The sequence below is a fragment of the Pongo abelii genome, chromosome 18 (assembly GCF_028885655.2).
Source record: "Pongo abelii isolate AG06213 chromosome 18, NHGRI_mPonAbe1-v2.0_pri, whole genome shotgun sequence".
NCBI classification, from domain to species: Eukaryota; Metazoa; Chordata; class Mammalia; order Primates; family Hominidae; genus Pongo; species Pongo abelii.
Genome location: NC_072003.2, coordinates 15,433,150 through 15,449,843, shown reverse-complemented (window position 1 = coordinate 15,449,843; position 16,694 = coordinate 15,433,150). Strand labels below are relative to the sequence as shown.

The 16,694-nt window shown below is 39.9% G+C and overlaps 1 protein-coding gene across 3 annotated transcripts in view; it reads left to right on the top strand.

The window, feature by feature from the left end:
- The window catches only part of SHISA9 (shisa family member 9), a 381,349-nt gene that overhangs the window by 14,186 nt on the left and 350,469 nt on the right, over positions 1-16,694 (top strand). For all 3 annotated transcript variants that reach the window (XM_054534729.2, XM_054534728.2, XM_024241410.3), the window contains exon 2: positions 883-1,010. In XM_054534729.2, the coding sequence (XP_054390704.1) occupies positions 883-1,010 (128 nt within the window). The remainder of the gene's footprint in view (positions 1-882; positions 1,011-16,694) is intronic.

Genomic DNA, 16,694 nt, shown 5'->3' with positions numbered 1-16,694 from the left:
TAAAAACACTGTTAATGTAAAAGACACACACATATACAACAATACTTACAAAAATATATATCTTTCAAGGATATTCATATAATCTAAATAAACACATGATGGAGTGTAAAGAGAAAAAATGCGTTGGTAGGTCTGATCTTGGGTGCGGTATCTGTTTGACATCTCTCTGGTCTGTTCTACGTATGAACACTGAGGTTTTGTTTTTTTTTGTGTTTTTTTTTTTTTTTGCTAAGTTTACATCTAATCATGAAGGTCACTGTCATAAGTTGAATTGTGTCTCCATCCCCCTGCACACTCCGAAAATACTCAGGCTCAAATTCTTGTGCCACAACTTACTGGCTCTGTGACCTTGAGCAGGTCGAGTCACCTCTCTGAGCCTTTGTTTACTCATCTGCAAGGAGTAATAATCCTCATAATGTGTTTTGTGCTGTTTTGTTTAGTTAAGACATGTAATGCGATTAGCGTGGTGCCTGGCTTATGGCAAATAATAAATGTTATCTACTGTTACTAATACTGGGCCATTGCTGTACATGAAGGGTTTGTATCTAGTGTTAGATATAAAGAGAGAACTAAATCTATGGAGTGCAGAGACATTACATGTATTCATCATTTAATCCTCTTAAAAACTCCGTGGGGTAGATAGTCCTGTTATTACACGGCTGCTGTGAGAAGCATATGCACTAGTCTGCGTAAAGTCCCTATGTAACCTCTAATTACAGTGATTTTATTTACTTATGTTTTTCTCTACTCCACCCCTAACTAGAATGGTGGCTCCATGGAGTAATCCACCTTGCCATTTGTTCACGACTGCAGTACTCGGCGCATAGCAGCTGCCAATCATTGTGTTTTGAATGAACAGATTTAAATTCTTTCTTCTTTCAGGGCCCTTGCGGATGTCATGAGGCCACAGGGCCACTGCAACACTGATCACATGGAGAGAGACCTAAACATCGTTGTCCACGTCCAGCATTATGAGAACATGGACACGAGAACCCCCATAAATAATCTTCGTAAGTACAGCTGCATGAACCATTTCCAGTCCCATGGGGTGACCTGAGCAGTGGTCACGTTGCCAGATTTCGTGGAGTGTGCTTGGGTTAGTTAAGAGCTCTTTGTGGGCAAGTTGGAAGCTTTCTTTCATGTCTTTTGGATGAAGCTGAATTTAGCATCATCAGATGTCAGTTGGTTGCTTTCTTTGTTAAATGGCGATCCACTTGGTTGGTTTCACATGATTGATACTTTTAGCTAGTAGACTGCTCGACTGGTTCATCTTGATTGATTTATTAACTAGATTAGTGGCCCGCTCGGTTGTTTCATCATGGTTGGGTACTTAGTTAACCAATGGATTATTGGGTTAGTTCATTTTAGCTAGTCAATCTGTTAGCCAATGGTCTACTCGCTTATATGTCTGCCTCCTGAGGTAGACCAGTTGTGACTTCTAGGTTTCATGCTGTTTTCAATTATGAAATACTCGTTCAGAAGAATTATGTCTATTATTTGTAAAGCTAGAGTTTCATAAAAATAATCCACAAAATATTCCATGTGTAGGGGGTGCAGGGAGTGGGTATTGAATTTTGGTCCTGTTGATTTGAGGTTCCTCTGTATGATTCAACAGCAGCAAATTCGTTTCCATTCTTCTGCCAGGGGAAAAAAAAACTGTGTTTGCTATTGTGTTTCAATAGGTATTTTTCACAGAGCATGATTGGGGATCTTGGTATACTCCCAAAGATTTTCTTTCCTTCCAAAGTTCTGTATATACAATATACATCATGGAGCTGATGCTCTGACCTATGAGACTGGAGAAAAAATAAGATTGTTTAGTTTTTGACAATGATGTACTACTGTGGTTACCCCAGTAATTATGTTTTCAAGTAACCCCCACATTAAAGTAATGTGGAGGGTTTGGTTTAAAATAATAAAAGCCAGACAATTTAAAGGATGCGTTTAGTTGTGGCTGGAGGTTCCTGAAAACAGAAACAATTATAATGTTGCAAATTTTTACAGACTGGGTCGCCTTTGCTGAGGCTCCACTAGGAGTTGCCTGGGTGTTTTATTTGCTGAATCATAGTTTTGGACTGTTTGGTTGCAAATTCTTATGCTCAATGGGTAGAGGAAGAAGCCTGTGGAATTTGACCTGGGCAATGTGAATTCTCTGATTCCGCCTAGTGATGATTTTTCATGGTTTGGAAATTGTTGCAGTGTGTTAGTAAAGTCAATGTTTGCATGGTTTGAAAAATAGGCCACCAAATAGAATGTCTTAGGTTTAAATATATTAAATAATTTAACATTATTAATGAACTGGATCACAAAAGGGTATGAGAAATAGCAACATTTTCGAACAAAATACACCAGCAAATGGAAGTTTTATGACCAAATCCCATAGCCCCCCAAAGATACGGTAAATGGCATCAATTCTGACATGGCAGTTGCTGTGTCCGAGTCTGGCTTTAATGGAAATGAGCACCTTTTCTTTCAGTTGGCACTGGGAAATAAGTTGAACCTAGTCGTGTGCTTCGGTCTCAAACATCATATATAAATGAACATGATCACAGAGCAGAGAAACTGAAAGGGTGTCAAGTCCTTGGCTGTAAAAGGTGATTGCTAACAGGATTTTCCCTTGAAGTTCCAATCTCTAGGATGATTTTTGAATCAGCACTCAAATGAAATAACAAACTCATTGAAGTCACCTAAGTTTCATCATTCCATCAGGTGGGCAGGAAACCTTAATGAATGTTGCTTACATAAGGCGTTTTCATTGAAAGTTGTACTGAAAATGGATTACTGCTCAGAGATGGGTGTCCAGGGACAGAAGTCTCTTGCGCCAGGCTACTTTGGTTTATTTGTAATCTTGCATTTGGTCTGTATTTGTGCCTAAGTAATCAGTAATCTTTTACGTCAAGGGAGAAAGTGTCTCGTAATAGTCTACTGGGTAGCACTAGACTAGAGAATTCCTGGGAAGCTACAGGGGAGAATTCTAGAAGTCATGCTACAAACACTGCATTCTTACAAGAATTGCCACAGATGTTAATTTTATATAATCCTTCCAGGTTGATCCAATTCTTCTTTCCTAGCATTGTTGGGAATATCTGAATAACAAAAATAAGAAGCATGTGACCTTTTTATAAAAATGAATAGGTCAGATATTGGGAATATCTGAATAACAAAAATAAGAAGCAGGTGACCGGTTTATATTAATAAGCTTAATATATATGACACATTAATTCAGTAGCTGACAGTAATAATAGATTTCCTTGTTTATCTTTTTATTGATTTACAGGAGCTGCTTACATGTTATAGATACAGAAAAACATTTGTATGTTCAGATGAACAGACGATTTGAGGAGCGCATTGAGAGAATAGGACGAGATGACTGATATTAATCAGTTAAGGGTTTAAGAAGCCAAGCAGTCATCAGAGAACATTTTGATTGATAGCAAAGTAGAAGGGAAGGTATCCAGTCTAATAAATGGAAAATTAGACCAGCCCTTTGTGCCAGAACCAGAATGCACCCATTTAATATAAAACCCTTTCCTGGACATTATGAGATCTACAAGGATTTACCATTACACAAATTGGAAAGAATGATGCATCTATTTGTGAGATACCAAGAAGGGCACGTCATGCTATTTTCAGTTTGTTCTTCACTGAACATCCAAGTTGTTAGATTTGACTGGGGATTCACTAGTCTCAAGTTAAATGTCATTTTCATGTCTATTCAATCACCCACTCAACATTGCTTTAAGAGAATACTAATCTCCATCTATTTATTTCTCTCTTCTTATCTTAATATTAACCTTAGGTCTCTCTCTATTCTTTCCCTTAAGTTTTAGTCAAATGGTAAGATAATCAATAGCCAGTGTAGAGATCTGGATATTTGGGAGGAGGGCCATGGAGAGAGACTTGGGTGAAGGCGAACTGGGAGGAAAGAGAAAATTTTTGTCAACGTTTCTACATTAATTTTCTGGGGTTGATTTTTCCTGTGATATGTTGGACTTGCCTTTTTATCTAAAGACGGATTTTTCTTCAGCGGATGCTGTTCATGTTCTTTCCAGGCATTCAGTGATATTGCCTAAAAATATTTAGTCTGATAATCAAAAGGGCCTCAACCTCTTTGATTAACAGGATGTAGTTTCCTGTGAGATGGTGATTTTCTGCAAATGCTCCTCAGCTTATATATAATTATCGTTTGTTTTTGAAGGCACATTTTGTCCTTAAATGCTATGAACATACCCTGCCTCCCACACCCCGACTTCCCTGACTGCCGGTGACACCCCTCTCTCCCTTTCAGGGTTCAGGCTGCATGTGCATGTAGGTTCCATCTGGTCTTCTTAAGGATGGAGGACGTGAGTGAGGGGCTGTGGCTACAGCCTGGATCAATGTTTCTCACTCATTTGTGTTCACAGCACACTTTTTGAAATACAGTTTTTGTTCCAAGTTGTGGGTAGGGGGAGAGGGGAGGGATAGCATCAGGAGATATACCTAATGTAAATGACGAGTTAATGGGTGCAGCACACCAACATGGCACATGTATACATATGTAACAAATCTGCACGTTGTGCATGTGCACCCTAGAACTTAAAGTACATATATATATATATATATATATATATATAAAAGAAATACAGTTTTTATTTCGGAGTACTTTTAAAAATATTTACAGCAGAAAGGTTGCAAAGATAGTACCCAGAAAAATGAATAAGACCTACTGTTTGATAGCACAACAGGGTGACTACAGTCAATAGTAACTTAACTGTAAGTTTTAAAATAACTTAAAGAGTGTCATTGGATTGTTTGTAACTGAAAGGATAGATGCTTGAGGGGATGGATGCCCCATTCTCCATGATGTGCTTATTTCACATTGCATGCCTGTATGGAAACATCTCATGTACCCTACAAATATATACACCTACTATGTACCAGCAAACATAAAACAACAACAACAACAACAAAACATAGTACACAGAGTTCTATATACTCCTCACCCACTCTCCCCAATATCAACATTTGACATCACCAAGGTACCTTTGTCAAAACTAAGAAATCAACATGAGTACATTCCTTTTAGCTAAACTGTAGACATGTTTGGATTTTGCTAGTTTCTTCACTAATATTCCTTCTCTGTTCTAAAGTCCCATCCAGGATACCACGTTGTCTTTAGTAGAGCACACTTTGATCATAGAATTTTGGTTGTGCAGTATTGCATAATGATGTGGCAAAGACAGAAAACAACACTAAACAAGCCAGAAGCAATTACAGAGCCTTTACTGCCACAGTGTAAAACGTGTTTTCTAGTGTCTATAAAAACATCTACATGAAATTACTCTATTTGGGTCAGTGTTGGAATGGAACCAGTTGTTGGTCTGACTGTGCTCTTGTATATGTTCACAGGACAAAGACTTTCATATCCCATATACCCTTACAACCCCTCTTTGAAACTGGATTATGCTATAACATAAATCATGATGTTACATGATTTATTTTGCAGCATAACCTGAGCAAGTGAGGAAAAATGATGACTTGATGTTTTAGAACATAAAATCCATCAGAAAGAGCAGGATGCTTTTCCAGCCAGTCACACCCTGACTCTTCTAGGATAGTTCCCAAATGGATTTACAAGGAACCCCAAAGCAGACCTGTGGCTTAGTTTCTGAAGATGCTGTATAGCTCATATCTAGGACCATTTGTGAGTCCATATTTACTGAGGCACCTGGGATGTCCTACGCTTAACTTTTGAAAATATTCCCAAGTATTTTAACATATTTGGGAGATTGAGCGTGGCTCAGACCTGTAGTCTCAGTGCTTTAGGAGGCAAAGGCAGGAGGATCGTTTGAGGTCAGGAGTTCGAGACCAGCCTGGGCAATAAGATGAGACCCTGTCTCTAAAAAAAGTAAAAATAATTTAAAAAGTAACTGGGCATGGTAGTTCACACCAGTAGTGCCAGCTAGTTGGGAGGCTGAGGTGGGAGACTGAACCCAGGAGGTCAAGGCTGCAGTGAGCTATGATCACACCACTGCACTATAGCCTAGGTGACAGAGTAAAACTCTGTCTCTATTAAAAAAAATAAAAAATTTTGGGGGAATTTCCTAGCCAAAGCTGGCAAAATGGTAAGTGTAGATCAAGGCATATATAACAGTAAAAAATATGTAAGATAGTGTAATATCAGCAGTGACTTATACAAATAACATTATAAAACTCCAAAACATGGATTCCTCAAAACCTTATTAGGCTGATACTATTGTTTTCGCCATCATAAGGATGGGGAAACTGAGGCTCAGAGTGGTTAGGTGGCTTGTCTAAAGTTACCTGTATAGCTACTTAGTGGTGACACTGGGATTTAAACTGAGCCAGTCAGGGCCCCAAGGTCTGTGATTATAACCACTACACTCTATTGCCTTTTCTTGTGATACAGATGTTTGCAGTGTGGGTGGGTCTTCCTCTGGGAGTAGAAACTGTTGAAAGATATGCTAAGTAAATGGAAATACCCATTGGCATTTTAGGAAAGAGAGCTGTTTCCAAAATATACATCCAATTTACAGTCTTACTAACAACTAACATTTATTGAGCAAGGTACTACATGCTTTGAATGTATTAGCTCATTTAGTTCTCAATCAACCCTCAAAGAGCCAGGCTCTATTCTGCCCCAGGGGCTTTGCACCTGTTGTGCTTAATGCCTACAGCACACTGCTCCAGGCCTCTGTGCGTCTGATCTTTCCTCTTTCACCTCATACCCCAGTGGCTATCTCATTAGAGAGGACTTCACTATCTACCTCTGCCCCTCAAGTCATCCATTATTTCCCATTTCCCCATCCTTTTCTTTTCTTTTTGAGATGGGGTCTCACTCTGTTACCCAGGCTGGAGTGCAGTGGCACGATCTTGGCTCATTGCAACCCCTGCCTCCCAGGTTCAAGCGATCCTCCTGCCTCAGCCTCCTGAGTAGCTGGGATTACAGGCACATGCCACCACACTCGGTTGATTTTTGTATTTTTAATAGAGATGTAATGTCACCATGTTGGCCAGGCTGGTCTTGAACTCCTGACCTCAGGTGATCCACCTGCCTTAGCCTCCCAAAGTGCTGGGATTACAGGTGTGAGCCACCCCACCCGGCCCCCATTTTCTTTATAGCATTTTGTTCTCTCTGAAGTTGTCTCACTCATTATTTTATTTATGCCTCTTCTACTACAATGTAAGCTGCAGGGGAGAAAATACTTTGTATTGTCACAACTGTACCGCCCCTGCCCCACCAGGAACTGTGCTGACTCATGGCAGCAGCTCTATATATTTTATTTTTTATTTTTGTAGAAATGAGTCTCACTATGTTGCCCAGGCTGGTCTTGAGCTCCTGACCACAGGTAATCCTCCTGCCTCAGCCTCCCGAGTAGCTCTATACATTTCTGTCCAATGAATAAAAAAGCCTATGGAAGATATTCCTATTTGATGAATGAGAAAATTGAGATTGGTGGAAATTAAAGAACTAATCTACCATGATGACTGAGGTTTGCTTCAAACATACTCCATATAAAATTGTGGGAGATAGGGCCAGGTGCAGTGGCTCACATGTGTAATCCCAGCACTTTGGGAGGTCAAAGCGGCAGATCCCTTGAGGCCATGAGTTTGAGACCAGTCTGGCCAATGTGGCAAAACCCTGTGCCTACAAAAACACAAAAATTAGCTTGGTGTGGTGGTGCATGCCTGTAATCCCAGCTACTTGAGAGGCTGAGGCATGAGAATCACTTGAACCTGGGAGGCAGAGGCTGCAGTGAGCTGAGATCACGCCACTGCACTCCAGCCTGCATGACAGAGCAAGACTCTGTCTCAAAAAAAAAAAAAAAAAAAAAAAAAGGAAGAAGAAATTTTGGGAGACGGTAATGAAACAGAGTTGGAAAAATATTGAGAGTTATTGTAGCTGGTTAACCAAATACATGGGAGTTCATTATTCTATTCCATGTTTGTGCCTATTTGAAAATATATATAATAACATATTAAAAAATAGAGGAAAATTAGCTGGGCGTGGTGGCGGGTGCCTGTAGTTCCAGCTACTTGGGAGGCTGAGGCAGGAGAATGGCATGAACCTGGGAGGTGGAGCTTGCAGTGAGCCAAGATCACGTCACTGCACTCCAGCCTGGGCAACAGAGCAAGAGTCCATCTCAAAAAAAAAAAAAAAAAAAAAAAAATTAGAGGAGTTGTCAGTGACATCATAGTTAATAAATAGAGGATCCAGGATTCAAACCCAAATCTGTCTGACTCCACAGCTTGCACATGCTTTGTCTCATGGTGAATATTTGAGTCTCAGGAGGGGTAGGGATCAGGACCATCTCGGGAATTTCAGGAGGTAGAGTGAGAAAAGCATCTTTTCTTAGTCCAAATTATCCAGAGAGAGAGAGAGAATATGAATGGTTTCCAGCCAGTCAATGGTCTGGCTTCAGTCAATGGATCCGTGGTCTGACCCTGCTTCCATCAGTTGAGTGGGGTGGCGTGCATTTTAGGATTATTCCTTTGCACTGTAGTGGAGCAGGTTCTCCAAGGAAGGTGTGCATGAGGAGGGAAAGGCGAGGTAGATGGCTGTTTGAATCTTCCTTGGGGTGGGCAGGGATGCATTTGCTTTATTCATCCCTGTATCTCCAATGCCTAGACAATATGCTGTATTCAATAGATAGTTATTGAATGAATGAATATATGAATGACTCTTTAGCACAAGCTTGATTAAAAGCCCAGTGAAACTCTAGGACTCTTAGGATTTTGAGTTTTGAGAGAACTTGGCTAATTCCAACTCATGTGAAGGTTTGATTCTTTTCTATGAAGTCACAGCCACCAACATTCTTATTGCTGAAACTTAGTTCTTTTTCACAGTTGGGCAGACTAGTTGTTCTATCTGAAGATCTATGATTCTAATGGTTTTGGCATATGGGTTAGTAAATTAAGTAGTTACTAAGAGTGAGGGGATGCTCTACACTAGATTAGCTAAAATATGTTTGTAGGTTCAGCACAGTAGCCTGAAATTAGTTTGATTGTTTTAGATCAAGAAATCGGTTTTTCTCTTGAGGTGTGGTATTCAGTGGTATAGATGGATCTCTGACATTGAACACGGCTTTGAGGGAGTGCAGTGAAGAAGTGGGGGACATGGACTTGAGGGGTAGACAACCGAGATTGGGTATTTCCTGCGTACTTGTTCACTGTGCAGTCTTGGAAACATTAATCAAATTCTCTGAACCTCAGTTTCCCATTCTATAAAAGGAGTAAAACAATATCTACCTTACAAGGTTGTTGTGAGGATTAATTAACACATGTAAAGAACTTAGCATAGTGCCTGGTAACATAAATATTAGTTGTTACTAATATTGTTTGTAGAATGAGTGACTATTGGTGCTAAAGTTGGCTGTTCATTAGGGGACAATGATACAAATCGGCATGAATTCATCGTGCAGTTGTCTTCACAGTGAAAATGTTTTCGCTCTGCGTGCCAGTTGATAACACCGTGTGTGTGTGTGTGTGTGTGCATGGGAGTGTTTGTTATTACTAATGTTTCAATGCAGATGAGAAATGAAGAAACTGTCAATTCCTTCCCAAGGAAATAGCTTGGATGGAGCAGCTGTCCTATTCTTTGCCATTTGTTCCTGTCTTATGGTTTTCTTCTCTTTCCATTTAAAACACATGAGCTTTTGTTCTGTTAGGAATTATTGATTATTTTGTTTACACTGGCAGACCAGGCCAGTAAGAATCTGTATGGTCCCCAGCATGTCTTTTATTTGCACCCAGAAAATCAGATTGTGTGTGTGTGTGTGTGTGTGTACAAGCAACAGAGAAAGAGAACCCTTAAGGGGAAAAAAATCACTTTCTGTAAGTTGTCTCCTGGGCTCTTTTCAAAAATTGCTACTAATGCTGGCCACATGGCATAGCCTAATTAGATTTGCATTGCCTTTTCCAAGCGCTTCCAACCAGCTGTAGGACTATTTGTAAAGAAAGCCTAAGTGCTCAACACAGTGTCTGGTTTAGTTTAAAAGATGCCAAGTTCTGTTCCTTCCATACCAGGGAAAGCTTATCCTTGGATATATTTCTTTTGGTAGAGCATTTCTATTGGAATATCTGGATTAAGTGATAGGAAATGCCTACTATAGCATTGATACTTAGTGTGGATTGAAAGGAGTAATAAATAAAACAATTGCTTTTTTTCTGCACTTATCACATGCATGCATTTTTTGTATTATTATTATTATTCTTTTTAGTAGAGATGGGGTCTCGCTATGTTGGCCAGGCTGGTCTTGAACTCCTGACCTCAGGTGATCCATCTGCCTCGGCCTCCCAAAGTGCTGGGATTACAGGCGTGAGCCACCGTGCCTGGCCTGCATTTTGCTTCTCACAACATCTTCATAAAATAATTGAAATGTGTATTGCACTCACATATTGTAGATGAAGAAACTGTGACTCAGAGAGTTTAAGTAACCTGCCCAAGGTCACAGAGATATTTGCTGAGTAATTCAAACTATGGACATGAACTTATGTCTACCTGGCTTTAAACCTTATACTGTATTTATGACCTTTCTCATGCCTTTCTAAAGGATCTATACTGGGTGATATACCAGATTATGCCTCTTTTTCTATTTGTTTTCCTTATTTATTGATTCCTGCTGAGAATTGCAGGATTAGACTACATTCATCTTTGAAAATGGACCAACCGAGATAAAGTCACCATTTCTGTCCTGGAGGACTCAGATTTTAGCTAATTGTTTGCTTTCCTGTAATTAATATTTCTATTCAATCAACATTCAGCTGATATTTATTAAAATCCTGCTATGTGCCAGTCAATGTGCCAGGAATTGGAGGTACAAGGATGAATTAGACATAAATAGGACATATCCTCTTGGAGCTTATGGTACAGTGGGAGAAATGGAAAAGTAATCAAGTAATTGCAAAGTAGCATGGTGGGACTAAGTTCAGGGTGCCATGGAGCCAGAAGGAGGCCTCCACAAAACATCTGCCTAGTAACATAAATAGTGCCTGGTAACATTGGGGCTAGAAGGGAGGGAAGAGATATTAGGACAGCCTTTCCTGAGAAGTAGATATTTTGCTCTGAAAGAAAAATACTTCCCATCAACTTGCTATGAATCAGAGTGAAGAAAAGCAGAACATTCTCATGGACTGACTTTGCCCACCCCTGACTGAGGGGAGGACTATTTGTCTTAGACTATAGGTCTTTCTTGCAGGTGTGATTAATTTTGTACAAATTGCATACAGGGAGAAGAGGATTTTGTTCTACAAGGACCATACTGCTTTTGGTTGGAAAATAAGAATGCCAGGTCAGCCATGGGAGGACCGAAATTTCAAGATCAGCTGTTAGGAGCTGAATACAGATTTTTTTCAGTCAGCCTGCTGTTCCTTGAATAGATTAGTGTTGAATTTTTTCTTCTTTTTATGATAACAGCCAATATAAAATTAAGTAACATTACTAATATCGTAATACATATATTAAAATAACTTATAATAAGGTTTTAGGAAACTACCAAAAAGAAAATTCCCAATAAGCATTCTCAATAAAGTTAATTACAAGGTGAAAAGGAAATCCCATTACATTAGTCTGAGAATGCAGTTAATGAAACTAAGTATAATCATAATCTGAATATTTCATTAAATGGAGACTTAAACTCATTACTTTAGGTATTAGGTCTGGAGTTGTGTGCTCACACCAAGACTGCCAATCTCAAAGCATAGCTGTTTTTTACTTATTTATTTATCTAGTGACAGGGTCTTGTTCTGCCGCCTAGGCTGCAGTGCAGTGGTGAGATCACAGCTCACTGCAGTGTTACCCTTCTGGGTTCATGTGATCTGCGCACCTCAGCCTCTCAAGTAGCTGGGGCCACAGGCATGTGCCATCATGTCAGCTAATTTTTATTTTTATTTTTTTTTGTAGAGACAGGGTCTTGCTATATTGCCCAGGCTGAGCTTGAGCTCCTGGGCTCAAGCAATCCTCTTGCGTTGGCCTCCCAAAGTGTTGGGATTACAGGTGTGAACCGCCATGACTGCCTGTTTTTTACTTATTTAGATCCAAATCTTTGGCCACAAAAGGACATGAGTTCCCACCCCCATAGATCTGTCCACGGTGCTGAACCACACCATGGAGGGAGTTATCCAGTTCAAACCACCCAGCCAGAAAAGTCTATCTCATCACATTTTGGAGGTGGAGGGAGCTTTAGGTACCATCTTGCCTTTGGTATACCACACTTCTGGTTTCAAAGATGATTAAAAGTTAAAAAAATTAGAAGAATTGGAGACCAGCATAGTGTGCTGACTTTTCGATTTTGCCAAAAAAGAAAATTAAGTAAAAAGAAACTACTTAAAAACAATTGCCTTCATTTCAAAAAAGATAAGGGCATCTTAACATCAAATAATTTAGGTTAGAAGTAGTTCTCAAAATAAAAGACAACGCCTAAGTTAAATGAAGTTAGCCTCATGAAAAACTAATTCCACTGTCCTTAATTTTCTTCTTCTTTTTTTTTTTTGCCCCTAATCAGTTGGAAATGAGAACATGGATTTGCATTTTTGGTTCTTTTCTTAATATATGAGTATTTATTGAGTACCTACTAATTACTAGGCACTGGGGCTTGTCATTAGGGGTGCAGAGGTTGGCAGTGTGTGTGTGTGTGTGTATGTGTGTGTGCATGTGTGCTTTATAGGCCTTATAATCAGACCATCCATTGTCTGCATTTTACAAATAATGACACTGAGGTCCAGGAAGAAGCATGAGCTTCCTTTAAGGTACACAACCATGAAACTTGTCTGGTTAATACTGTTTTAAAAATAGTCATTGAGTATTTAGGACACAATTACTGATCAGAAATACGTGTTAACTTTTCAGTTCTCCAAGACGGACATAAGGATGTGAACAAAAGGGATGGACTTCACTGTTATTGGTGTAGAACTTCTCTAGTTTTGATGCCTCACCTATTATCCAAAGGAAGCCCTTTGAAATATTCAGATATTCTTGACATTTTAACAAAATATTGAATTGCCTACAACCCTTGAATTGGAAGTTGTGCAAGGGCAGCATGTGGTATTTACTTTCCTTTATTGAATAGCAACAAGGAATGGAGGAAGCTCCTCATTCTGCAGAGGCATTATTTTAAAAAATTTAGTGCATATATCAAAGTCAAAGAAGGCCATCAAACAATTCTTTGATAATAACTGACAAAGAAGTTGCATAAGCATATTAAACAAACTGTTCCTTGTGAACATTTTGGTTCTGCTAATCAGTTTAGAAGTGGCTAAGTTCAGATACTGGTACCATTCTTTAAAAACATGTTTTAATGAACAGATACTTCTCAAAAGAAGACATACATGTGGCCAACAAACATAGAAAAAGCGCAACATCACTGATCATTAGAGAAATGCAAATGAAAGCCACAATGAGATACCATCTCATGTCAGTCAGAATGGCTATTATTAAAGTCAAAGAACAACAGATGCTGGCAAGGTTGCGGAGAAAAAGGAATGATTTTACACTGTTGGTGGGAGTGTAAATTAATTCAACCATTGTGGGAGACAGTGTGGTGAGTCCTCAAAGATCTAGAAGCAGAAATACCATTTGACCCAGCAATCTTATTACTGGGTATACACCCAAAGGAATATAAATCATTCTGTCATAAAGATACATGCACACGTATGTTCATTGCAGCAATATTCACAATAGTAAAGACTTGGAATCAATCTAAATGCCCATTAATGATAGACTGGATAAAGAAAATGTGGTACAGATATACCATGGAATACTATGCAGCCATAAAAAGGAATGAGATCATGTCCTTTGCAGGGACATGGATGGAGCTGGAAGCCATTATCTTCAGCAAACCAATGCAGGAACAGAAAAGCAAACACCGCATGTTCTCACTTATAAGTGGGAGGAGGAGGAAGAGGGAGAGAGATGGGGGAGGAGGATAGGGAAGGAGGGCAGGAACAGAGAAGAGGGAAGAGATAGAAGCTGGAGGGAGAGCCTCATAGAGCAGAGGACCCAGGACGGGCTGGCCCACCGTGCCTCAAAACCACCAAGCCCCTTAGGAGTCTCCTTGCTCCCCAGCCCCTCCAAGGTAAGGTGGCCATGGTGCTGATATGGCCCAGAGTCAGGAGCAAGGGACCCCTCTCCCTGTTTTGAGTTGGCTGGGCACCAGCTAGGTGGGAGCTGAATGATGAGAATACATGGACATAGGGAGGGGAACAACACATACTGGGGCCTGTCAGGGGTTGGGAGGAGGGAGAGCATCAGGAAGAAAAGATGATGGATGCTGGGCTTAATACCCAGGTAATGGGATAATCTATGCAGCAAACCACCACTGCACACATTTATTTATGTAAAAAAACCCTGCACATCCTGCACACATAGCCCTGCACTTAAAATAAAAGTTGAAGGGAAAAAAACATGTTTTAAATGTCCCAGAATTGCTTCCACTTCAGGGGTTTTACATACGCTCTTCCCTCTGCCTGTAACAAGCTTCCCCCAGATCTTTGCAATGCTGGCTCCTTCTCATTGTTTAGGTCTTGGGTAAACTGTTATCTTTTTGGGGGGCCTTCCCTACAGAAAATATCCCAGCCCATGTAAAGATCTCACCATCATCGCTCTCTATTAGGTCACTGTTTTATTTTCATCATAGTTCATATACTACCTAAAGTCATCTTGTCTACTTGCTCCTTTCACATTTTCCCCACAACATGTTAGCTCCAGGAGACCAGGAATCTTCGTCCCACTCCCTGCTGTATTCCCAGTGCCTAGAACTGTGCCTGGCACACAGGAAGTGCTCTATAAAAATTTTTCAGGTGGAATAAATGCTGTCAAAATACAATACTGAGCACATTTTATCAAGTAAATGCTGCTATTACTTTTTCTTTGTCAATTCGTTGGGATCTTATTTCTTGTGGACTAAACCTTCAGTGCTGTTATCAGAGTCTAGCAAATGCCAAGTTGAGTATCAAGAGATGTTGCATACATTTAAAAGCTCATGAATACATATTCCAGCATTACCTGGCGATTATGAAATGTCACACAAAGGCAGTGTTTTCAAAGTTCAGCCCACCAATTCAATCACAATTGATTTTTGTCAAAAGCATTTCCCTCCTTTTCATTTCTTTTGGCTTCTCTGTATCATAGTTTGCCTCCTAATGTCCTGATCCATGCTGACTCTCAATTTTACTAGCATGAAAGCAAACTAAGGAGGGAATTGGGTGTGTTTAATATTTATGACATGACTATGTCGTGTTGATATGGATAATAATGAAAAAAGCCTTAACACTGGTGATGCAAAGTAACCTTAATAATCTCCTGCTTAGGGTCACAATATTGATTTTAGTTCATTGCCAAACAGGCTATTAAATCTCTAACAGTTATGTTTCACATTTAACTATTATTTTTAAAAGAAAGTCTTAAAACACAGAGAGAGGAAGTGATAGGTACAAAGGGAAAAAACCCCGTAACAACTCCATACATCAATTTCATATCCTATAATAAGGCAATCATCCAATGGCAAGCCCCAAGCCCTGGCTTATTTGTGGTTAAAATCAAGCACTTACCTACTCTTTGACTTTGAATCCAAAAATACCCCAAATGTGCTACCAGATCTTATAATCCTCACCCCTGGAGCAAAATCAGGTCAAGCTAAGAAAAGCACTTAAGAACAAAAGATGCAGTCTCTGGATGTTCCGTCACGAATGCTGGGAGCATCCCCTGTGCTCCCAGGATAACTTTTAGTAAAAGTACGGGAGGAAAGTGGGATGTATTATGTTGTGGATACAGGGGATGGAGGGAGGAGGTTCTTCTTGCTTACCTTTTCCTGGTTTTCAATCTTTGTGTGTTATTGAAGTTGCCCATTTATTTCACTTTTAAAAATAATTTCAGCTTTAATTTTAGATTCAGGGGGACCATGCACAGGTTTGTTACATGGGTATATTGTGTGGTGCTAAGGTCCGGGGTACAAATGATCCTATCACCCAGGTGGTCAGCATAGTGCCCAACAGATAGTTTTCCAGCCCTTGTATCCCATCTCTCCCTCCCTCCCCCTCTAGCAGTCCCCAGTGTCTGTTATTCCCATCTTTATGTCCATGTCTACCCAGTATTTAGATCCCATTTATAAGTGAGAACATGCGGTATTTGGTTTTCTGTTCCTGTGTTAATTTGCTTAGGATAATGGCCTCCAGCTGCATCCATGTTGCCACAAAGGACATGATTTCATTCTTTTTTTATGGGTCTGTAGTATTCCATGGTGTATATGTACCACATTTTCTTTATCCGGTCCATGTTTGTTGGGCACCTAGGTTGATTCTATGTCTTTGCTATTGTGAACAGTGCTGTGATGAACATACAGGTGGGTATTTACCCAGTCATGGGATTGTTAGGTCAGATGAAGTTGCCCATTTTATTAAGCAATTACTGTATGTGAAACACCATATGAGGCATACTCAGGGTAAAAGTAATGATATGGTTTGGCTGTGTCCCCACCCAAATCTCATCTTGAATTGTGCTTCCCATAATTCCTACATGTCATGGGAGAGACCTGGTGGGAGGTGATTTAATCATGGAGGGCAAGTTTTTCTCATGCTGTTCTTGTGACAGTGAGTAAGTCTCATGAGATCTGATGGGTTTTTAAATAAAGTGCAGTCCCCCTGCACATGCTCTCTTGCTTACCACCATGTAAGATGTACCTTTGCTCCTCCTTCGCCTT